Source organism: Pteropus medius, unplaced genomic scaffold, assembly GCF_902729225.1.
Source record: "Pteropus medius unplaced genomic scaffold, Ma_sr-lr_union100, whole genome shotgun sequence".
In the NCBI taxonomy this organism is placed as follows: Eukaryota; Metazoa; Chordata; class Mammalia; order Chiroptera; family Pteropodidae; genus Pteropus; species Pteropus medius.
In genome coordinates, this window is record NW_024354911.1 from 2,695,227 (window position 1) to 2,718,263 (window position 23,037).

Consider the following 23,037-nt stretch of genomic DNA (forward strand, 5'->3'; position numbering starts at 1 on the left):
TGTAAATCTTGGCTGGCTTCCCAACAAGCCAGTGCTGGGGTGGGGGTGGGGATGTAGTACTGCCCTGTCATGTCTTGTTCTGGCTCAGGCCCCTGGGAGAGTCCTGGTTGGTTCCCTGGACCTGCCACAGGTGAGCAGGATGAGATTTGGACTCTTGAGCTTTTTTTTAAAGAGTGAGTTAGAATTTATGGATATGGCCTGTCATGCGCCAAGGGCTTTACAAATAGTCACCCTTTGAAACATGTATTGTTATTATTGGGGGGCGGAGATCTTCATTTCACAGGGGTGAAAACAGGCTTAGAAAGGGAAAGGGATCTGCTCAAAGTCACACAGCAGTGCCAGGGCTGGAATGAAGGTGCCCTGCCTTCTTTTTGTCACACTTTCCATCTCCAAGGTGAGGAGGAGGATATAGGCACAGGTGCCAGAGAGAGCTGTGGTTGAGCTGTGGCCCCTCCCATGATCCCAGGTAACACCCCAGAGGCCTTGCTCCTCCAGCTGCCCATCCTTCTCAAAGCCCAGATCTATTTGATCTGGTCCCAGGCTGGACCTGATGCTTGGTCAATGTGGGGGACCTCGCCCTTGCCCAGGGCCCCGAGAGGGTAGAGCTTGAACATCTTATAGGGCTGGTGCTCCTATGAAGCTGCGGGTGAGGAGATAGAGAACACTCTTCCAAAGTCATGGTTGGAGAGCTGTGAATCCTGACTCCTGGAGGTCAGTAAGAAGTGGGAGGATAGGTAGGTCATTTGGAATTTTTATTTTTCACTGAGCCAAGAGAGGAGATCCAGCTATGGAATCCAGAGAGAGTTGTACATGAACAAAACAGAAATTGGCTGGGCCCTGGGCCCAGAGAAGGACTGGAGCCGCTTGGGCTGCTATTCGATGCCAACTTTATCCTTGGCACTTGGTCCCTTGTATAGCATCACTCAGCTCCCAAGAGCCAGAGCCCACAGTGGCAGCTGCTTGAGGCTATGGCTGCAGCTGCTGCCCTGCCCAAAGAGGTGTATTGGGTTGACTTCAAGGGGCCAGGGAGGCCAAGCTAGAAAGTCTTAGAAATCACCTCATCTATTTTCATTTTACAGATGATGAAATGGAGCCCAGAAAGGGTAGTGTGTTTCAAAGAGAATGAATGTGGACACTAAAACTCAGGCCTCCTGTCTGCTGAGGGTATCTTCCTAAAGCCTCCTGTAAGCATATCTGAGTCTTGGTGTTTAGAGGGGCCAGGCTGCATCTGTGGCATGTGCCTCTGCACATACCAAGGTCCTGTGTCCCTCTGTGTGTCTCTCTGTGGGTGTTCATGTGGGCAGGAATTTGGGGCCATGGCTAGAGAGGGTCAGGTCTATTCCTACAATCTCAAGAGGCTTTGCCAGGCTGAGTAGGGAAGGTGAGTCCTGTGGCGAAGGGGTAGGAGTAGAAACTTTGCTCCCAGTGGAGAAGGAGAGACCAGAAGGCAGGTTGGGGCCAGAAAAAGGTCCTGGAGCTAGCCTGGAACAGGGGAAACAAAGCCAAGGTGAGTTATGTATCCATGGAAGTTGAGACATGCTCTTAGTGCTCATGTGGGCCCAGCCTTCTGGTCACCCCAATGGGCAACCCCAGGGGAAGTAGTCACATGATATGACACTTCTCAGCTGATTGCTTGAGGTCCCCCAGTGTGGCCTGGGCCTTGTCCTTGAGTGAGCCAAGGTCCAAGCCAGGGAGGCTGGCCAGCTGCCCAAGGACCGAGGCCCTCTCTTCCTCCTCCTCTGTGTCCTCCTCAATCATCTTGGCCAGCTCCCGGGGCAGCTCCACATCTCCACCTGCCATCTGGATCTGGCTCTCATCTGTCTCGTTCTGAAGGGAAGAAAGGAGGGTTGGGCTGGAGTGAAGCTCTATGGAGACCCTAAGCTGTGGGGCAGGGAAGAGGCCTGAACTGGGTTCCAGGCCCCTAGGTTCTTGAGCCCCATGTTTCAATGAGTCCAGCCCCGATCCCCACATCCTAGGATCAAGGACATGGAGACCTTGCATTTTCATACCACCTTACTTCACTCTGTGATACTGAAGGTAAGATACTAGCATAGTGAGTAAAGACAAAATGGAAATACCTAGGAGTCAAACTGTTACAGTTAGTAAGTTACATGTTGACTATTGTTAACTACACTAAAGGACATTACCAATAATAGTGCTGGGTACCATTCATCAAACACCTGTTATATGGCTGACATTGAGCTGAGTGCTTTTAATTCTCACAATGACCCTGTGAGATAGGTATTGTTTTCTTCACTTTACAAATAAGGAAATTGAGGCTCGGATAATTAAGTAAGTAACTTGCCCATTGTCATAAAACTAGAAGATGGGAGAGTTAGATTTAAACCTATATCATTGATGCTGATACCTAAGTTCTCTTTGCAAGGTACCTACTGATTGTCACTGCACTTCCCTATTCCTTTGGGGGCCCTGGAGCTTTCTAGCATATGTCCTACTCAGTTACAGCCAAGTTTTCCCACCTCTACTGGGTTCAGAGTTCCCTGATGGCAGAAGTTGTGTCTCTTATGTGCTTAATGCAAGCATTTGAGGAATGACTACATTCTTAGCCGGGTTTAACTCAGCAACTTCTCAGAAAGGCAGGCTTTCTAGACTGGTTGTTCCTTTGAGAGACTTCTAAAAGACTGGTTCCCTGTGGGGAGTCAGAGGCAGCCAAGGGCTCAGGAAACATTTGTCTAATGACTGAATGTGATGTTCACATATCTGATCTTCTAATTCAAGTGGAAGATCAAGGTCAGTGTACTACAGCACTGTGTTTCTGTTTCTCCTCATAGTTTATCATAGTTCCAGGCACTGGGAGTGACTTGTGCCTCAGTTATCTCCTTAGGCAACAGGAATAGAATGCTTAGAGCCCATATGGTGCTGCAGTGCCTAGGGGAGACATCCTCCTGGCGGCTGCTTGGCCAACCAAGGGGGTACTTTGCTCTCTGCAGATAGACCCATACCTTGGAAGGCAGCCAGGGGTCTTGGAGTAAGCATGGGCTCAGCATTCACAAGCTTGAGCTCTATCACTCACTGGCTTGTATGACCTTAGCCAAGTCCCTTAACCTCCCTGAGCCTCAGTTTCCTTATCTGTAGATGTGGGCGATAGCTACCTGGAAGAATTACTGAGTGGTTAGGTAAGAATGTGAAGGTCAGGTGCCTGGATACAGAAGGTGCTGCCTTTTCTCCCCCATCCTACCCTCTCCAGGTGTTTAGAAGTCCCAAGAGCACTTACCCCTGTGGTAAAAATCTACTGCCTTCCAACTCTTCGTCTGCTCAGCCCTGACTCTGGTTGGGGGAGTGTGGGTTGGAGGACAGAGGGGCCTGGAATGGCTCCAGAAACACAAACCTATCAGTCTCCAGAGGACTGAGCTACACCCTTAGTGCCAAGCTGTGGTCCTTGGCGAGCTCCAGATAATCATGAATGAGTGAACCAATGAACGAGTGAGAGAAGGAAGAATCTAATCAAGCTTCCCATGAGTCTTAGGAGGTGAAAGTCACAGTGGCCAGAGTTGGGTAAAGGCGTCTGGACCCGGGACTCGGAGTCCCGGATGTGCCTAGCAGTCCCAGCTCCTAAGCTTACCTTGGGAAGCCGATATTTGTCTCGGAAGTGGCTCCTCAGTGTGGCCCTCTCTGCTTTCCTCTGTGTAAACTGTGCATCTCGCTCCATCCTGCGGGGGACACCAGGGGTGGAGTCATTGCCAGGACTGAGGGAATGGGTGGGAGTGGTCTGTGTTAGGTTGCCCACTGCATGGCTACTGCCCACGGGTCTGTGTGTCAGGAGGGTGCTCGGACCTGGCTGGTCTGCCACTAGTCTTTTTGGCCCCTCTCCCCATCACAGCACCCCTTCTCATCTCAGCACTCACCTGTGGACAGTTATTGGGGCGGAGGTCAGTCTGTCTGGCTCTGTGGACCCTAATGTATTTCCCTCCCGGTCTCCAACTCGGTCTGTCTTTTCCCTCCCTGGCAGGTTGTATGGAGTGGAGGAAAGTATTTGAAAGACTTGGGTTCGTGTCCCGACTCCATTACCACTTTTGGTTTGTCTCTGGGTAAGTCACTTACCTTCCTCTTTTGTAAAATGGGGATAAGATTTTGCAACTCACAAAACTGTTATCAGGACTAAGTGAAATAATGATAGCTAACATTTAATGATTTACCATGTGCTAGGCTCTGTGCTGAGCATTTTACGTGCTTTAAGTAATTTAATCCTCATAAGTCTATATAAGGCATGTTTTATGATTACCATAGCCATTTTACAGAAGAGGAAACTGAGGCACAGAAAGGTTAAGTAACTTGCCTAAAGTCACCCAGCTAAAAAGATCTGACTCAGGCAGCTCTGGAGTCCAGCCCCTAACTCCATTTCAGGTGCCTCTCTGTCCCAGCATCGTTCACATACAAGTGGCCTCAATAGCTATGAGTACCCCCATCTCAGGGTCTGTCTCCATGACTGTGAGCCCCCCTCAGCTGCACTGCTTTTTTTAAAGCCTCAAGCTCAGAGGAGTTCCAGTTAGAAGACACAGACTCTCAGGCCAGATCGGATTAAAGGATTACTTGTTTCATCAGAAATGCACGTGCCCCCACCCTTCCCAGGCCCCTATCACCCCTGCCCCCACTTTCTCCAGGCCCTAATGTGAAGCTGGGGTGGGGTCCTGGGTTTGAGATAGGTGGCTCTGGGGGCAGCCTAGAGGGTGCATCCCAGCCTCCTACGGAGTCTAGAAAAGTAGGGGAGGGGCTCAGTGTCTGAGACTGCCCTAGGGGTGGGCCAGGTGGCTGAGGGGTGAGGTGGGGACAGGGTCGTTGAAGCCGGGAAGGGGGGATCCCACTTACTTCTCTTCCACCAGTTGCTTCTGATACTCTTCATATTCCTCTCTGCTCATGCCCTGAGCTTCGGCCGCCGACTTGTCCCCGTCCCCCTTGTCTTCGCCGCCCCCCAGGCTCCCGGTGAGGTTCTTCAGCTGGCCACCCACCATGGTCTTCACCATGAACGCCATGGTCTTCACTGGCCCGGGCACTGGGCGCCGATTACCGAGCGCCGATTACCATGCGCCGGACACCAAGCACGTCCGCGCCTACTTCAGCACTAGGTTTCGCGGACAGCTCCCGCCGCGGGCCAGAGACCCACGCTCTGCAGCGCCCGCTGTCCGCCCCCGCCCAGGCCCGCCCCCACCTCCCAAACCCCTCCTCACCGGGGGCGGGGGGCATTCACGGGGCTGAGGAGGCTCTACCACGTGCCCGCTCCGCGCTCCCGCCTTCCCCACGTGCCTCCTTCAAAGCCAAGCTCTGCCGGGCACTGCTGACAGCGGATTAGGGCCTTCGGTGGTGGGGTCGCTCCCCAGGGGAATGGGCTACGTTGATATGTGCCCAAGAACCCTGCTCCCCACTCTCCCCCTACTTCCTCCCCACCCTGGTCGCTGATAACCAGGATTTCAGCTAGGAGTTGAGAGTAGTTGCAAAGGGCAAAAACCCAGCCCTGTACCCTACCCCACCCTTCCCCCAAACCTGTTGCCCCAGCAGCTGCCCAAAGAGCTTGACTCTGGAAAAGGGAGGGAGACCATAGAGCAGAGAATCCTAATTATGGCTCTGTGGGTTGCCTCACAGAGTTCTGGTTGTGCCTGACATGCCTACCCCTGGAGCTGAAGGGAATAGGGGGAGAGAGAGTTGTTAATGGTGATGCTGGCTGGGCTGAGGCAGAAAGGGCAACTGGAGACACCTCTCCTTGTTCTGGTGAATTTGGGAACAGAATTATACATATTTGTGACTCCTTCTCCCTCTGTAGTCCAGGGCTCAAGGTTTGTGGGGTAATAGGTCTTTTGGAGGTCAAGCCAGGCCTTGGCCTCCTTTCCTGCTTGAAGCCCACTCCCAGCAACCTCTCCAGAAGAGGCAGAAGCCTTCAGAGAGATTAAGGCAAACTTGGAAGGTAAACAAGCATATCAAACCATGGAGAGAGGGAAATCACCTTTAATAAAGTTGGAGCTTCTCCAAAGCTGAGGTGTGGGTAGGAACTGGGCATCCAGAGGGAGAAGATACTGGCCTAACCCTCCGCCCCCAAACATCATCCACTTCCCAGTGAAGAGAAGTAGACACTCCTTTGGGGCTTTGAGGTAGGTCATGCATGCATGCTGGGGGAGAGGGGATGCCTCCTCAGAGCCCCCAGGGCCCTGGGGATACATGGTGCAGGACTCGGGGGTAAGGGGCCGGTGTGCAAACAGTCCTGAAGTCTCTTGTCTAGCTTTTGCCTGCTGCCAGAAAGAGGAGAAGGTTACTAGGACCTCTGCTTCTGGGTTTTTGAGATGTAGTTCCCTACACTTAACTATACTCACTGTGCCACAGCCTCCCCTGCTCTGGGAACTTCTGTGGCTCCTTTGGCCTGTCCCATCAGGACCACACTTTCCCCCTGGCATTCAAGGTCTGTCTGGGTGATTCCAGCCTTATGGCCACCATTACACTCCTATGTTACACATAAGCCTATCGTCATCCCGCCTCATACCTTTGCTGTTCTCCTCACCTGGAGGTCGTCCCCTTTCCTACTCTACTTTCAAAGCTCAGCACACTTCACTGCTCCTCCTCCTCCAGGACCACCCTTGCACATACTGCTTCTTGTCTTGAAATTCCACCAACAAAAACTGTCAGTCCCATTTCTGAGCTCTTTAGCACACCCTACATCTCTAAAAGTTTCATTTATTCAACAAACACTCATCAAGCAGAAATAGTGACCTCTCCCCAACTTTTGTGATTCCCTTTGCCAATTTTCACAAACTGGTCTGACAGTACTGAACTTGCCACTTTTCTCCAAAACAGAGTGTTTCTTTCCTGCTTCCATGCCTTTTCTCATGCTGTTACCTCTGTATTGATGTCTTTACTTATCTTTTCAGGTTGGAAAACTAGTTGCCTTGATGACCCACATCAAATGTCCCTTCCAGTTCAATTCCCTGATCTCTCCAAGCTGGGTCAAATGCTTTTTCTTGTACTTTTATAGCCCCTGAGCTTCCTGCCATCATGGCACTGACCACACAAGGTGTGACTACCAGGTGCATGTCAGTTTCTCACACTAGAGAGTGAGTTCTGTGAGGGCATGATCCAGATGGGACCAACAACTGAGCAGGTGGTCAGTACTGCCTATTGAAAAAATGGGTCCTAGTCTGGGCACTGCTCATTGCCAGCTGGTGGACTAGGCAGGTCCCCTTTGGGCCTCAGTACCCCACTCTCAAATCAAATGCCTATGCCCCAGAACCAAGCCAGGTAGGTGTGGAAAGTCCTGCCTATGGGAAGGCCCACCTGAAGTGCACATAGCAGAAGAAGCCTACAGTCTGAACGAGGAGGACGAACAGGAAGATGTAGGGCTGCAGGCATGAGGAGGTCCCTGGGGGCTGGCCAGGTGGGCGGGGGTCCTTGGTTGATGCTTTCTGAAAGGGGAAGTTCTCAGGTCTTGGATCAGCTTCTTACCCAGGAGAGGGTGGACCTGGAACCTGAGCCATTGTGGGCTCTGTTTCCCTCTCCCAGGCTTGGTTCTCGTTCAGAGACTTGGAGAGGGGGCAGAGTGCAGAGCTGCCTCCCCCACTTTAGTTACCACGGCTCCATCTGTGGGAATAGTTGGGAAGGCCTAGGGCCTGGGATTATCAGGGAGCTGAAGGTTTTTGAGATGAGAGAGGAAGAAATAGCAAAAGACAGATGATGATAAAGGCAAGGGAAAGAACAAGATGGGGCATGCATACAGTGAGGAGCAGGCTGCTCTGAGTGATTTTGGGCATAGCCAACTCCCATTTCTCTTCTAGTTATTGAGGGAGTTGGACCAAGTGGTCTCCAGGGCCCTGCTGGCACTGAGAGTCTGTAGGACTCTCCAGAGAGCAGAGAGGGCAGAGAGAAGGTAAGATCTGTGTCCCAGCATACACATGTGCATGCACACACAGATACAATTACAGGTGTGCCTGCCAGGGTTCCCAAGAAGGAAGGGCTAAGGCAGGAAGGCCTGGGGCTGCAGAAATGTTAGAAGAAAGGGACTGAGCCTAGATCTCAGGAATGGAACTTCATGGTGCCCCTTCCTTTCTTCTCACCACTGGGCCCAGAAGGTCCTCTTGCAGGAGGCTCAGAATCTGGTCCAGCTCTAAGAAATGATGCTTGATGCCCACAGGCAGGTAGAAGACCTTGGCTCTTGAGGCCATGTGAGTAGCTGCATCCCTGGTGGGAATGAAAAACAAGAGAGAAGACTCGTTACCCCTTCTGGACGCATCCAAACCACCAAACTATTTCTCATAATCCCCGCAGGTAACACATGGATGGGGAACAAGCACCATCCATAGGGCCCCTTCTTGGGAGGCTGTTCTAACCCCAAATCTTCTTCTTTGATCTCAAGACAGCTTTAGCTCAGAGAAGGATGTCTCTAAAGCTGTCTGTCTCAACCCCATGCTCCCTGGACTCTTCTTGCTATCTCCAGCCCCCAGGAGATTTAGCTCTTCTCTCTTGTCACATCTTCCCACCCCTAGCCATCTAGATGGGGGGTGAGGCAGGGGTCAGGTGGAAGCCACAGCATCCAGCCTGAAGCCTCCCTCTTCCCCAGCATCAAGGTGACCCCCTTACTCCCATACTCTATGGGTTGCTCCAAGTCCTAGCCTAGAGTGGGATACTGGGAAACTGGAGGGGTCAAAATGAAGTCAGGGACCCCCTACTACCAGTAGGCCTGATCTTCGCTGTATTCCTTTCAAGGCTCAGATTTACTAACCCTCCCTGGGATGGGAATGTTGGGTGGGGGCCCTCATGCAAGGCCTCTCCCAGTGAGAGTTGTTTTGAAAAGAGGGCTTTCAAAACTTTAAACTTGATTCAATTAAATTTAGGTCAACTCAATAAACCTAACTCTGCCCCCAGCCCCTCCCTACATACCAGGCTTTGGGCTGGGTGTTCAGGAAAGGATGAAAAGACTCAAGGGCTAAGGGAGGAACTTCAGGTGGAAAAGCAAGTTGGTGGGGTGGGGGTCCTCTCCCACCTCCTCAACAATCCCTCCTCACCCTGTGCCCTCACCTCATCTCTTGCAAGTCCTGGAGCAAAGTCTGCTGTCCACAAAGCAGAGTGCTGACCTTGGCAGAGTCCTGCAGGAAAATCAGCCTCTTCTCTAGGGCCTAGGGCACAGCCCCTCTCTTCTCAGAGTCCACCTTCCCCAGGGCACTGCAGCCCTCTTCCTTCTAGAGGCCTTATTGGATTACCTGGCCCTCCTCATTATGGACACATTGAGTTCATCTGCCCCCTGTCCATCTTGGCTTCTGGATTCCCCTCCTCTCAAAGCCCTCTCCCTGAGGGTGGTTGCCCCCCAAGAGTGGCCACTCATGGGCTTTCTCAGAAGCCTCCCCACCTACTTTCCAGAAGTGGATCTGCCCCTGAAGAAGGCAGAGGCCCAGTCCAGTATTCTCCTCCCCATTTCTCCCAGGGCATAGTCCAAGATGTAGCTGGTCAACTCCATGTGCTAGGGCTCCTGCATGAGCCCCTGTCTTACTGAGTGACCTGGAGAGGTGGCCATTCCTCTCTGGGGTGGATAGAAGGAGTCCTGGGCCTGAAAGTAGGATCAGAGAGGCCTAGCTCTTGAGTGTGACACCCTCGCTTCTTCCTCACTCCAGCAGCCCAGCCTTAGCTACTCTAGCCTGGGGACACAAGATATCAAACCTCAAGCTTCCAGAGCCCAGCAAAGCATACAGGAGCTGCTGGCCTCTTCTGCCCAGCATCTAACATCTTGACTCAGTTCAAGTCAGGCTCCAGGCTGGGCATGCCATGGGGCATGACTCTCCGGGGAGAAGCCAGGATGGCAGTAGAGATGAAATGAGGATTCTGGTGCATCTGAGCATTAAGCAAGCCGTATGTGAATCAAGTCACATGTGGAGCTACATGCACCCAGTCTATTTTTGTCACTTGTCTACAGACCCACGTCCAAATACCTGGCATCTCTTCTCCCCAGCCCCAGCTGTGTGGCTTCTTGGGCATTTGCTTGTGCAGAGCTATCCTCCTGCACACTCCCCTGCCTGGCAGGTCACCCCATCCTGCGACCTGCAGTATTTCACCCCTGTCCTCCTTTCCCTCCAGACCTTGGGGGACACTAGTTTCCAAATATAGCAATGTTCCTCTTTCTGGACACAGGGAGCCCACTGGTGCCATGAGACTCAGTATCTAGGATGCTCAGCTTCTCCAGGCCACCATGGATGTTCAAGGGGCTACTCACCCAGGCTCCCTCTGGCCTGGTCTGGTCCGGGGACCCCAACTGCTTCTTCCACTGCCTCTCAGCCTGGGCTAGCTGCTTGGAGAGACCCTGGAGAGCCTGCAGGATCTGGCTGTGTCTGCCCAGTATCTCCTCCAGGTAATAGATCCTTTCCCCTGGAGATTGGGGCAGAGCTGGGACAGCCAGCCAGCTGGGGTGGGGCAACAGACACTATCTATTGGTGGCTTCTTAGAAAGGGGGCCCAGAAAAGTGAGGCTTCTGCCTCTAAGACTCTCCCCCGGAAAGTTGTATCTGGGTGGGGTGTGGGGACAGTACAAAGCACCTGACCCCAAGGCTTGCTTAGATATGGCTTCCACCTCCCCTTTGGTTAAAGGACTATTGATTCGTAGGGAAGAGGATCCTGTGATACTCAAATGGGCTCCTACCCCACCTGCCTACTCCTTGGACCCCTACCCTCTTCCTGGTCTTTGGAGCTCATCTTTAGAATCGTGTCCTCCCTGATGCCCAGAGCCAGCCTTGCCCGCAGCTCTTTCAGCTGTCTTGCCAGGCGGAGCTGCTCCATCTCCAGGAAGGGCTGCAGTGGGTGCTGGAGGAGAAAGACAGGAACTAGGGCCTGAAACCTGTGCAAGATCCAGGGACAAGGAAAGCCTTCCCACAGGGCTCCCACAAGCCCAGTCCCCTTCCTTGACCAAACATTCACCCAGCAAGGAAAGAACTCTGATTCTCCTTCAGCTCACCCACCAGGACCTGCAATTTCTGGGCCTCTGTGCCTTGCTCCACTGCCAATCTCCACACCCTTCTCTCCCACTGCAGCCCAGACACCAATAGCTCTCTCAGGCCTCAGGCCTTTGTCCACACTGCTCCTCCATTCAGCTAACTGCCTCTGTTCCTTCAAGCTCATCTCTTCCAGGCAGCCTTCCCTGCTCCTCTGGTTAGTTAAGACCCCTTCTCTGTGCTCCCCAGCCTCCAGCCAGCCTGGGAGGTCCTTGAGGACAGGGCTTAGTTCTGGGTCACTTCTGCTCCCAGCACAAGGCCTGGTCTGAGGAGAGCCCAGAGAACAAGTAGAGATAACCATTGGAATGGCAGGTCTGATGGTGCCATGACATAAGTAGAAACATCTGGTGAGGGGAGGGGTCCCTGGGCTGGTCCCTCTCCCCAAGCCCTCCCCGCAAGGCAGGCCCAGGGCTGGTATCACCTCTGGACCTGGCTCACTCAGACTGAAGGTTAGGAAGGACAAGACATCATGGTCATCTGGAAAGGAAGGTAGAGAAGGGAAGGTAAGACCTCTAGCCTCCAGTAGCCCACTCATTCAGCCCTCAATCCTCAGGCTCCATTATATTCCAGGCAGGCAAGAGATATGAATGACCCTGGGCAGCTCCGATCCTTGACTGGCTTACCTCATAGATGAGGTATGAGAGGCAGCCAAACAGATGGGTGGGCTGAGTGAGTTGACTGTCCCCCCTTCCAGCCAGAGGTGGGCCCCCAGTGAGTAGGAAAATTGGATAGTCCTGGGCTAGAGCCATGAAAGCAGGCTGGGCAACACCCTCGGGCCTCCAGGGAATGGCTGCTACTGGCAAAAGTGACCACATGGTGGCACCTTCTCAGTATGGCTCTCTGACCATGTCACTCTCCTTCTCAGAAACCTTCCATGGTCTACGTCCATGCTACCCTGAACAAGCCTGATCCCATCTGATCTTGGAAGCTAAGCAGGGTTGGGCCTGTTTAGTACTTGGATAGGAGACCACCTAGGAAGACTAGGTGCTGTAGGTGTAAAAAATAAATATAAATAAAAATAAATAAGGGATTGTAAGCTGACAAGATCCTTGCAATCTGTGAGGTCAACCAAGGGTTTCCTTGCCTAAAAAAAAAAAAGGAAAAGAAAATAAGAGAGAAACCTTCCATGGCTCCCCAGTGCCCAGACTCTAAAGACCAAAGTTTTGGCATTCATGGACACTCACTAGCTGATTGTACCTTACTTTTCAACTATGGGTCCCTCCATGGACTCCATTTTATCCTTTGACCCATCTCCCTAAGTGTGTCCTTTTTCCACTTTCCCCAGAGCTCCCAGCTAGGGGCCCTTATGAGGCCAACACTAGAATAAAAGTTTCTCATGTTTTATCCTATCTGAGACTTCCAGCAACTCTGTAAAGCAGATAGGAGAGGACTCATGACTTGCCCAGGTCACACGGTAAAGAAGTAGCTGGCCCCATACCCCGTGTTCCTTAGAAGGTGTGCTCAGGATGATTCATTAGGCACCATTCCTCTGCTCTTACCTGCCCAGAAGGTACTGGTGGCTGCTGAGACCCCAAAGAAACCTCCAGGGGCCAAAAGCAGGGGCCCCACATCAACGCAAACTTCATCTGGATCGCTGGGAGTGAGGCCACTGTTTAAGGACACCTGAAGGCAGGGAGGAATTGAGCCACCGCCTCTCCCCCGCCCCAGCAGGGGTGATTGTCCCCACCTCTGGCTCCCTGGCTCCCCTATCCCTAAAGGTGGGCAGGGAGCCACAAGGTTTAGTGTCAGAATGTTATGAAGGGGTTTGTACACTTTGTCTCATGCTAGCCCTCACATGTATGTTCTCTGGGCTAGTTAGGATTCAATGTAAGAAGGAGGATCCAGTGTATGCCTTCCCCATATATGCCAGGTGTCACAGGCACGAATCTGTTGGGGTCATGGGCAACAGAGCACACAGCATCTCTGTAGCTCTGAGCCCTGCAATCTGCACACCCTGCCCAGAGGACCGACATAAGCAGGAGGGACCACTCACACGCAGCCTCTGCCCCCAGTAGGTGATCTGCACTCTGAAGGGATATGGCCGGTTCCGGAAGTCCCGGTAGCAAGAGCCCAGCACCTGGCTGGCTTCATCCCTGTGGGCATTTGGAATACATCTGGGCTATGCAGGACCCAAGGCCTGGCCAGGGGGGCAGTCCCAGAGGCCATTCTGCCCAGACGAGCAGCGCCACATCCCCCAACTGGACGACTGCTGTGGGACATGTCCCTGTGATCGAGCTTGAGTCTCCTTGCTACGGTCTGCTCCCTTCGCAAAAGAGAGAGGCAAGAGAACAAGCCCTACCTGGCAGAGTATGGGGACTTGGAGTTTACGGAAGAGGCCAAGGGCCTTTCTGTAACTCTTCCGCAGGGGACAGAGCCTGGACCCTCAATGGGCTTCCAGACTTCAATCCCCTAAGCCCACCACCTCCTCCCACTCGTCCCTCCCTCCTTCTCCTCTCTTTAAACTCCAAATTTCCCTGTGCCTCTGGGTAAGTCCCCTTTTTCCTGTCCCTCTGCTGAGCTTAGACTGTAGAACAAACAACACGAGATGCGTCTTAGTGGCCTAGGACAAAATTACCAGCCCGCCTGACCTGTAGGGCGGTATAGCAGGCTCTGGGGAGTTAGGAGAAGGGTGTTGAGCCCGAGACGCCTGGAGTTTCTCTGTGCATACTGACACACAGACGCTGATCACACCAGAGTGCCTGTCACTGCCATCTTCAGCCCCAAGTGAGATGGCGCAGAGCAGGGAGAAGCCAGCTCTAGAGCAGCTACCTGCGTGTACCTCATAGCTGTGACCTTGGCAAGTAATCTCAGCTTTCCAAACTCCCACTTCCCCATCTTTAAAATGAGGATAATAATTGAAACTATCTCATAACATTGTCATAAGGGTTAACCAAGACATGAATGTAAAGTACTTGGCGCTGCGCCTGGCATACAGTAAGCTCCACTCCATAAATGTTAGCAATTATTCTCATTGTTATAAGCTAAGGGATGTTTGCTGAGAGACACTGACAAACTGGCCCAGCTACTGAAGAGGCAGCCAGGTTGGGGAGGGAGGGGAAGCCACATCATCTGGGAGAAAGGGAAAGTCACTAGCAGTCAGGCAGCTGGCACAGGGAAAGGGTGTGGACCCTCCACAGGCAAGGCTGACCTCAAATCTCAGCTCTGTAAGAGCTGTGTAACTTTAGGCAAGTAACTTCACCTCTCTGGGCCTCAGTGTCTTCACCTTAATTAGAGACTAATAACTTTCACTTCTCAAGAGTGTTGGGGGGTCACATAAAATGATGTGAGTAAAAACATTCAGCACAGGCCTCACCTGCTGCTCTTGGGTTGGATGAATGGAAGACTCAGTGGGGAGGTTCCCAGGAAAAGTAAGCAACTCTGGTCCTGGGCCCAGAGGAGGCACAGCTGGGACTGAATGGGGAGGAGTCCCAGGGTAGCAGCCATTGGCTCAATTGAGCAAGGAGGGCACAGCTCTATCTAGGAGGGTTGGGCTCCCTGTCAGAGGCTGGGGCAGGGGCATGAGTAGGCAGTGTGGGTACAGCCCAGGAATTGGGGTAGGGGGTCAGTTCAAGCAGGCCCTTACCGAAGCAGCTCGTAGGGGGTATGCCCGTTACTGGCCAGCACACGGATGGCAGGGCTGTTCTACATGGGAGGTAATGAGAGGCCTGAGCCATGGGCACGAGGAGAAGGGTGAGGGTGTGGGCAGGGAGGAGGGTGAGGATGTAGGCAGGAGACCACTACTCACCTCAGTATCTTGGGCCGAGGAGTCGAAGAGGATCCCGATGCCGTCCCTCGAGGCCAGCCCCCCCAGGACAGAGCCGATTTGGCCTCTGCTCTGGGTGTACCACACAGCCTGTAGGTCCCAGTTACTCAACTCCCCTGTGGGACACTGGAACCCTGAGCTCACCACCTGACCCCTGACTCACCCCCTCAGCTGGGACTTGGGAGAGGCCACTCACCATGCCCTGGGCTCCCCGGCGCCCTGGCCCAGTCACCCGCATCTGCAGCTCCACCTCCCAGCCAGAGAAGAGAACGCGGGCCCTGCTCCACATGGCACCACTTCTGTTCCGCATGGAAGGGGCCAGCCGCACTTCTTCCAGGCCCAGGATGGCATCTGTGGACCAGGGCAGCTCAGGGCCTGGGTCCCACTTTCCCCTTCTCCCCATTATTCTCTCTTATTGGCCTGGCTGGGCTCTGTGAGGAGGAAGCAGGTAACATCAGGCCTGCCATTAAGTACCAGGCCAGCTGGTCAGATGCAGGAATCCACTGAAGAAGTGGGCATTGGAGCCTAGCACAACTGGGGGGAGGTAACGGATGCCAGACCCATGCAAAAGCAAGGTGCCTGCATTCTCACTTGAGCCTCACCACAAGTCTGTATGGTCTATTTTCATCAGACCCCATCTTACAGATGAGAAAACGGAGGCTCAGAAAAGTTAAGGACCTAAATGGATTGGAACTCAGCTCCGTCTAACTCCAAAGTACAAGCTTCTTCCACCAGGAGAGAGCTTTGTGTCCAACATTTTCTGTTTTTCAGATGAGGAAACTGAGGCCCTATGAGGGAAAAGAACATGCCTGAGACCATAGAATACAGGAGAGCACTTTGAGAGAATAACCAGGTGGAGGGTCCAGTGTGCCCAAATGAGGCTGGGGGCTTCCTGGTCAGGGAACTCAGGGGCGCTCCAAGGTGAGCAAAGCATGAAAGCAAAAGTGGAACTAACCTGCAGGACTGGGAGGAAAGGGTGAAGGAGAGAGACAGACAGACAGACAGACAGACAGACAGACAGACTGTGTGTGCGTGTGTGTGTGTATGTGCATGCACACGTGTAAATTATCACTGGTGAAGGTGGTGGGGACAAAGGAGCTCTATTTTGTAGGAGAGAGAAAAATGGAGAGAAACTGAGGCAAGCTTGGCAGGAACCAGGAGAAGGGAGATCAGAGACCCCACCCCAGCTGGCTCCATCCTGCCAGCCTGGAACCTGGCCCAGGGCCCAGTCCCTAGTCTCTGCCAGGAGTTTCTGTAGACTGCTATTCCAGCCTGTTTGCTCAGCAAAGGCCAGGGCTGGGGGGTGGCCAGGCTCAGAGGCTGCAAGGCCAGGAGTCCCGGGGGCCCTTGAAAGTCACCACTGCCTCCAAAGCGACTTGCAGGAGGCAACGATTGCCCACTATCTATTACAGTTATGCCTTCAGCCTTATGTGGATTGTTCATGGGACCTTGCCGCAGACAGTGGGCTCCTTGAGCCTGACTCAGCCCTGCGTCTCTAGGCTGGGCATAGAGGGGAGTGGGGGAGGGAGTCCGATAAAAACATAAATGAATAAATGAATAGACAATGAGCATATCACTGGATGATCTTGAGAATATGCCTCTGATCTCCCACATGGTCTGTGACACCCCAGACTTGGTAAGGCCCAGAGCAGTGAGTGTGGTACAGGCCCTGCCATTCCAGCCCTGAGGCAGAGCCTGGGTTGGCGTTATTATAAACAGCCCCTCCTTTGTTTACTTCCTGTACCTCTGTGAGGAGGACTAGGCCAAGACTCTGTTATAGGGCCTATCATCTTAAATAGATATTTGTTCTGGTCTTAGTCAAGAATAGCACCGTTTCTCAGAACTTACTTCTCACAGACACAGAAATACACAATAGATCTGCTTTCTCTCTTTGCTTTGCTGCTAGGAGGCTCTGAACCAGATCTATTGCCCAACTCTGAAGGGTGAGCAGACCTCACAGCATGTGTTTTGGCAACAAGCTAAATTCCTGGACTCATTTCATGCCAGGACCCCAACCCTAAGCCTCATTCTTCTTGCTTACTCCTAATTTAAGCTCTTCTCTTTTGCATAAGTCCTTGTAAGTCCTCAGATATCCTTTTTGAACAAGATTAGGTAGAATACAGACTCTTTGTAGGTTTGGGTTTGGAAGACCCTGAACACAGACCTGTGGGCCAAGACATTCTCATGCCTGCTTCTACCCAGCACACATACAGAGCAGGGTTGGTGCCTCTCTGGCAGAACAGCCAGCTATAAGGGTGCCCTATCCAGGCAGCCCCCACCCCACCCCCATAACCTCGTTCTCATGGACAGCCACAGGCCTGACAGCATGGAGTCAGCAGAGTAGCTGGTCTAAACTGGCTTGTGTCTCTGTGTCTGGGATTCAGCATGTGAGCCTGTGTGCGTGTGTTGACGGGTCCAAGAGGCAGGGTCCTCCAAGGAAAGGAAGAGGAGTAGAAGAGAGAAGCCATAGAGCAGAGAAAGAAAGAGGCAGAGAGAAGAAACTGAGGCTGGTGGATGGGGGTAGGGTGTGGTGGATGGAACAGGAGACAAGCCTGGGAGGGGTCCGGGGCCCCAGGCACTGCCTGCCCCAGACCTGGACCCATCTTGGGCAGAGGTTGGTACTGGCAGGCCTATTCCCCACCAAGTCACAGCCCCCCTGAGTGATCAGCTGCTCTGGCATTCTGAGGAACCCCAGGAATGGTTGGTCCCCACCCTACCCCTCACCTCCATGAAGACTCCAGAAGGGTATTTCAGCCCCGGGCAATTCCAACCTTGGTCCTTTGAAGCTGAGCTTGTACTCAAACCTTCGCTGAGGAGGATGGCACCCCTCAAGGCTGTGGGGGGCCAAGAGCAGGAGGAGGAGAAGGTAGAGAAAGGGATCAGGACGACTGACCACCAGCATTGTGAAAAGATCTGGCATCTGGGCCCTGGGTGGATCCCTAGCTGGGAGGACGGGGAAGGGCTCTGGGAACAGACCAGGTGGGGAGGAGCTGGGACTGGCTAGGCGCTGGCTTTTGGCACTGCCAGTCTCTCTCCCTCCCTGCACAGACATCCTGTTCCTTCTAGGCCTGACCTCAGGCCCCATCCCTCCCTTACCTCCAGCCTGACAGAACCCAATCTCTGACCCCTGACCCTTGGCCAAACTGAACTCTGCCCCTGCTCCTTGGTTCTGGACATCTTTCTACCTTCCTTCAGCTGCAGCAGCTCAGGGGCCTCAGGGATCACAGGGATGGACCCACCTTTCAGTAACCCTGGTCTCTCCTGTTGGCTCAGGACAGGCCTTCACATCCTGCCTCTGTCCTGCAGATGGATGTCCTGACAGTCTGGCCATCATCCACCCCATGCTTCCCTGTGCTGCTCTTTCCACTATAATAATGCTGAGCTCTCTCCCATGTTCCTGAAGGCTCATGCCTCCGAGCAGCCTGCTTTCCTCAACAAATAAACTATATGAAAAACAGAAAGATACAAAGCAAACAAATGCAGTGTGTGAACCTCGTTTGGAGCCTAATTTTAAGCAACCAATGGGGAGGAAGAAATGAGACAATTGGGGAAATTTGAACAATAGACATTTGATTAAATTAAGAAATATTGTTAAAATTTTTAGGAGTAATAACGGTATTATGTTATGTTTTCAACAAGTCTTTTGTCTTTTGGAGAAACATACTAAAGCTTTCTGGAGGAATCGATATAATGTATGAATCTGCTTCCAAATATCCTAGAGCATGGGAGCATGGCTGGTACAGTACTGGCCTTGCGTTGAAACTTTTCCAGTTGGATGGTGGAAACACGTGGGTTCCTTATAGTCTCCTCTCTACTTTCACATGTTTGATAACTCCCATAAGGAGCACATTTTTAAAAAGTAATATATTTTGAGTCTTTTTATCCAAATAAATGTTGGTTTTAGAGTGGTCAACTTGCCAAGAATTCTGGATAGCTGAAGTTTACTATACTTCGTAAGTTCCCAGTAGGATTTAGTTACCGAAGCTCTGCAAATTAATTAAAATCAAGGCTGTAAATGGAAAATTTTAGCACATGCTAAAAGGAAAGCTTCGTTTCTCAATACTAAACCCTCAGCCAGCTCCACCCGCTTTCTCCTGAACCATCACAGCCAAGCTGTGGAAATGTGGGCCCCCTGAGGCCCTGCTTCTTCACCTACCCCTTGATCTTTCCCGCTGCTGCCCCTGACGCTGGGTGAAAACTGCTCCAGCAAGGACTGACAATGATCCTTGTTTTCTGTGCCTCTTAGACACTTGTTAACCCAGTCTCTGCAACATGAAATGCTATGGACACCCATCCTCTGCCCCATGCTCTGAGACACCCCCACCCCAGTGCTCACCTGCCTCTGTTTGCCCCGGGCTGCTCCTTTGCCACTGCTCTCCCTTTGCAGCCCTCACACTGGGCCTCCTTACAGCTGCATCTCTCCTCATTCACCACACGCTCCCTGGCCAAGGTCCTCCACACCCATGGCTTCAAGACACCTGCTGTGCCCATGATCCTCAAATCTCTACTTTCAGCCTGTCTTCTCTCTGGAGTTGCAGGCCCGAATGAATGTCCAACTCTGCAGGGGACAGCTCTGCTTGGATGTCACATAGGCCCCCAGATGACATGTCCAAACCAAACTCCTCTTCTCCAGCTCCAAGCCATCCTCTTCCAGGGCTGGGGTCTCATGGACGGCACCCCACCTTATCAAGCCAGAGACTGGAATCCCCCAGATCCCTTCTGTCTCATCCTCTCATCAGCCATCAGCAAGCTCTTCAGTCTGCTCTTGCCCTCTCATATGGCAGTACCTGATTCTCTCCAAGCCTCAGTTTCCTTACCTGTAAAATGGAGATAATAATAGTGTATATCTCCAAGAGTGGTTTGGAGGGTTACATGAGGTAATATACCCACTGTGCTTGAAACAGGGCCTGGCAGACAGTGAGCGCTCAGCTTAGTAAAACATCAGCTGTATTAATCTTACTCTTCACTCCTACCGGCTTCACCAGCTCAGGCCAACATTAATCCCCTGCCTGGCTGACTGCAAGCCCCCTGCCCCTTGTTGTCCAGTCTCTACTTGGGACACCCCCCTTGCCCTCCAAGCCAGATTCTTCTCAGAAGGGTCTTTCTAAAATGCAGATCTGACCATTTCACTCCTCTGTCTTAAAACCTTCAATTGCTCCTTGTCATCTTTGCATAAAATTAAACTCTTTGTGGGGCCTGCAAAGCCACATGGGTCGGGCCTTGCTTTCTCTTCAGCCTTACTTGCTCTCAAACCACACCCCTGGCACCTTCACCCCAGCCACACTTAAACACCTCACCATCTTTGCAGGCAGTGCCTTTCCTTTGCCAGAGCACCCTTGCTTTCTGTCCCTGCCTGTCCTATACGTGTCTGAGAAGCTGCACCCCTCCCCACCTCCTCTATCTCATGGGCTTGGTGTGGGTGGTGGGGGATGCCCACCAGATTCTGGGCATCAAGTGGAGTCCTGAGTGGGATCATCAGTCTGTGAGCTCCTTGAGGGTGAGAACTATGTCCTGCTCATCTCTGATGAGTCAGTGGCCAGTACAGAGCAGAAGGGAAGAATGAAAGAAAAGAAAGAGGGGAAAGTGAAAAAAACTGTAAACCAGGTTAGAGAAACGGGGAGTAATGAAAAAGCTCACATACCACCAGGTGGAAAGAATAGGAACATCTGGGCTACTTGGGGCTGCATTCCCACAGGGCCCCATCAGCTGGACCGTGTCCCTTACTCTTGCTTGTCACACCTGGTCCAATTGTTACGGTGTCTGCCTGGCCCCTCCCTGACCCATAGCCACCAGCACCATTGCCTGTTTCTGGACTGAGCTAGCTTGGAACAGCTAGTGAGAGTCCATTGTCAAAATCCCCCCAACCTCTGCCTTCGGTAAAGCGAAATGAGGAGTAGACCACTGTACCAGCAACTATAAATCAGAGCTCCCCACCCATTGCTGCCCCAGCTGACTGTGAACTGTGAAACGTTCACCAGGCACCACTGCGTGACTCCCTCTTCCATCGCAGGCCCATTCTCACTCACCCCTTTACTCTAAGGAAGGTTCCACCTTCCATCACTACCATCCCCTCTCCTCTCTACTTTCTGCCTCCCTCTCAGTACGCAGACTTGAATGTAAATGTCCTTCCTTTTGGCAGTCAAATTTGCACAAGCTTCTGGCATCTTAAAAGTCCTCTGTCTCTCATCCTCTTCATTACAGCTAAATTTCTCAAGATTGCTAACCTTCCCTCATGGCCCGCCCTTGTAATCTAGAATCTGCCCCGTTCTCAAACCCAGGTCTTGCTGAAGTCATCAGAGATTTCCTTGTGGCTAACACTGAGGGACACTCGGTGTCCCTTTCCTGTGTCTTCTGGGAAGCAGAGACTTGCTGGCTCTGCCTCTTGGACTCTTCCCTTAGCCCCTATGACGGGGTGCTCTCTTGTCTCCTCTACAACTGGCCTGGTCAGGACCCTCCTCTTGACCTTTGAGTGTTAAGAGTGCCCCCAGGCTTGATCCTGGGTCCTCTTCTGCATGTCCTCCCAAAGTGACCTCCTCATTGCCATGCTTCGGGTTCAATATCAGTTATCATACACTGATAACTCACACTTCCCTCTTCAGCCTTCGGGTTCCAACAACTTACTCAACACGGCTTGGCAGTTTCCGAGGCACATTCAAAACTCAACATGCCCTTAACAGAACTGACGATGTTTCCTCCTCAACATGTCTCCCGGTTCTCTTGCTCAGAGGGTGCCCCCGCCCCTGTCCTTCCACATCCATCTGGCTAGTCAGGCGTGGCTATGGCTCCACTCTCCTTCACCTTTGTCCTGAATCTATTACCGAGTTTTGACAATATTTTTTCTCACACCCCTCTGGAGTCTGTCCACTCCCACCATCTTCTCTCACATGGATTAGTCCTCATTGCACTTCTTTCAGACCTTCTCCACCAGCAACCACGGTAATCATTTAAAAAATACGTATCTGACATATCACCCTCCTGCTCAGAACCTGTTGCTGACTCCCCGTGGCTGTGTGATAAAAGTCAAGTCCTTGCCACAGTCCGACTTCTCCAGCCCATCTCATACCTTTTGGAATTGCTGTGCACCTTCATTCATCTTCTTGGACACCCTGGAACAAGCTGCCCCCCTCCAGTCTCAGCGTCTCTACCTAGAATGCTACCACCTGCCCTCCCGTACCTCCTGCTTATCCTTCCAATCTCGGCTTACATGCTGCCTCCTGGAAGCTTTCCCTGATCTACAGACGAGATCTTATTCCCATGGCATATGTGTTTCTTTCATAGCACTTACTGGTTTGTAATTGTGTGATTGTCTTCCTGTGAACTCCACAGTCCACTTCGCTCACTACTGAACCCCAGTCCTAGCACACAACAGGTATTCAAATATTTTGTTGTTGGAATGATCTAGTTTTAGAAAAACGAGTCTGGTAGTATGCAGAGGACAGACTGGGAGAGGGTAAGGAGGCTGCCACACTGGGCTGGGGATGGGGTGAGATGGTGGCTGGACTGTGATGCAGGCACAAAGAACACTGGAAGGTCAGAACTCCCTGGATTTCAGGCCCTGCTGGCTGGGGCAGGAAGGGTCAGAGAGAGCCCCAACTGGACAAGGGGACCCTCAGCTGCCTCAGTGAATGAACTGAGTCTCCCCCTGACCTTTAGAGGTTCTGCACTGACCATTTGCCCCTGGGGAACCTGAGGGGGAGAAAATGCCATGGTTGGATATCATTCTCCATCTGTGCCCTCCTAGAGAAGCCCCCCAAGCTTTACATCCTCAGGCACAGGGGTGGGCATGCAGTGGGGGTGGAGATGAGGCAGTGCTCTTACATCTCAGGTGAACCATGAGAACCACCACCACAGCTCAGAGCCTCCCTCCTCTCTCTTTTTAGGGTCAGCATCTTCTCTGAGGCATGATATCTATTTTGCCTCCTACCAGGGGGACCCCATCTCCAACTGGTCAGGCCTGCCTTCCTCCCTGCTCTGTCCTTGGCTCTTGCCCTCCTTGTATGGAAGACTTGAACAACACAATAGGAGAGGCAGCCGAGACCCCAGGCATTACCCTGTGGATGGGGCCCCAGAGCCCAGATGGTCAAGCCTTGGCTGTAGCAGGACAGTGGGAGAGGGCAGGTGGTGAGACCTCCCCCATGGCAGACACAGGACACTCGCTCGTGCAGCTGACACAAAGCGGCGGCCACCTCTCCCCACCGTGCTCCCCACCCGCTCCACTCACAGGGCAAGCACAGCCCCACTCACAGAAACAGGGGGATGGACAAGATGGCATGGGGATGGGGGGCGGGGGGACAGGCAGGCTCGG

At 52.5% G+C, this 23,037-nt stretch overlaps 2 protein-coding genes and 1 pseudogene across 3 annotated transcripts; 1 reads left to right on the top strand and 2 right to left on the bottom strand.

Moving 5' to 3' along the window:
* Window positions 1–743: 743 nt before the first annotated feature.
* On the bottom strand, window positions 744–5,191 carry CPLX3 (complexin 3). Its single transcript, XM_039856439.1, has 3 exons — window positions 4,828–5,191; window positions 3,584–3,671; window positions 744–1,827 (listed from the first exon to the last, which is right to left on the bottom strand). Exons 1-3 carry the CDS (start codon window positions 4,989–4,991, stop codon window positions 1,603–1,605), a joined length of 477 nt encoding a protein of 158 aa, XP_039712373.1. The 5' UTR covers window positions 4,992–5,191; the 3' UTR covers window positions 744–1,602.
* A 751-nt stretch (window positions 5,192–5,942) lies between these two features.
* On the bottom strand, window positions 5,943–22,919 carry LMAN1L (lectin, mannose binding 1 like). Of its 2 annotated transcripts, XM_039856407.1 has the most exons (14): window positions 19,069–22,919; window positions 17,457–17,566; window positions 14,929–15,083; window positions 14,715–14,822; window positions 14,553–14,611; window positions 12,963–13,062; window positions 12,469–12,592; window positions 11,391–11,446; window positions 10,649–10,781; window positions 10,199–10,350; window positions 9,013–9,080; window positions 8,052–8,175; window positions 7,276–7,403; window positions 5,943–6,239 (listed from the first exon to the last, which is right to left on the bottom strand). In XM_039856407.1, exons 1-14 carry the CDS (start codon window positions 19,221–19,223, stop codon window positions 6,107–6,109), a joined length of 1,605 nt encoding a protein of 534 aa, XP_039712341.1. In that variant the 5' UTR covers window positions 19,224–22,919; the 3' UTR covers window positions 5,943–6,106. The 2 variants fall into 2 exon arrangements, with proteins under 2 accessions (XP_039712341.1, XP_039712340.1); XM_039856406.1 differs by having other exon boundaries at window positions 5,943–6,236; window positions 17,457–19,211.
* On the top strand, window positions 11,847–11,965 carry LOC120598032 (uncharacterized; annotated as a pseudogene).
* Window positions 22,920–23,037: the final 118 nt, after the last annotated feature.

What these genes read in the sequence shown, in the direction of transcription:
- LMAN1L (XM_039856406.1), bottom strand. Translation starts at nt 17,817, where the DNA reads ATGGGGCCTGAGGTCAGGCCTAGAAGGAACAGGATGTCTGTGCAGGGA. An exon ending in CCTCGGCCCAAGATACTGAG is followed by an intron (nt 14,612 to 14,714) that starts GTGAGTAGTGGT and finishes CCTCCCATGTAG; the next exon opens with AACAGCCCTGCCATCCGTGT. An exon ending in AGGACCTTCTGGGCCCAGTG is followed by an intron (nt 7,404 to 8,051) that starts GTGAGAAGAAAG and finishes TTCCCCTTTCAG; the next exon opens with AAAGCATCAACCAAGGACCC.
- CPLX3 (XM_039856439.1), bottom strand. Translation starts at nt 4,991, where the DNA reads ATGGCGTTCATGGTGAAGACCATGGTGGGTGGCCAGCTGAAGAACCTC. An exon ending in AAGCAACTGGTGGAAGAGAA is followed by an intron (nt 3,672 to 4,827) that starts GTAAGTGGGATC and finishes TGTCCCCCGCAG; the next exon opens with GATGGAGCGAGATGCACAGT. An exon ending in ACAAATATCGGCTTCCCAAG is followed by an intron (nt 1,828 to 3,583) that starts GTAAGCTTAGGA and finishes TCTTCCCTTCAG; the next exon opens with AACGAGACAGATGAGAGCCA.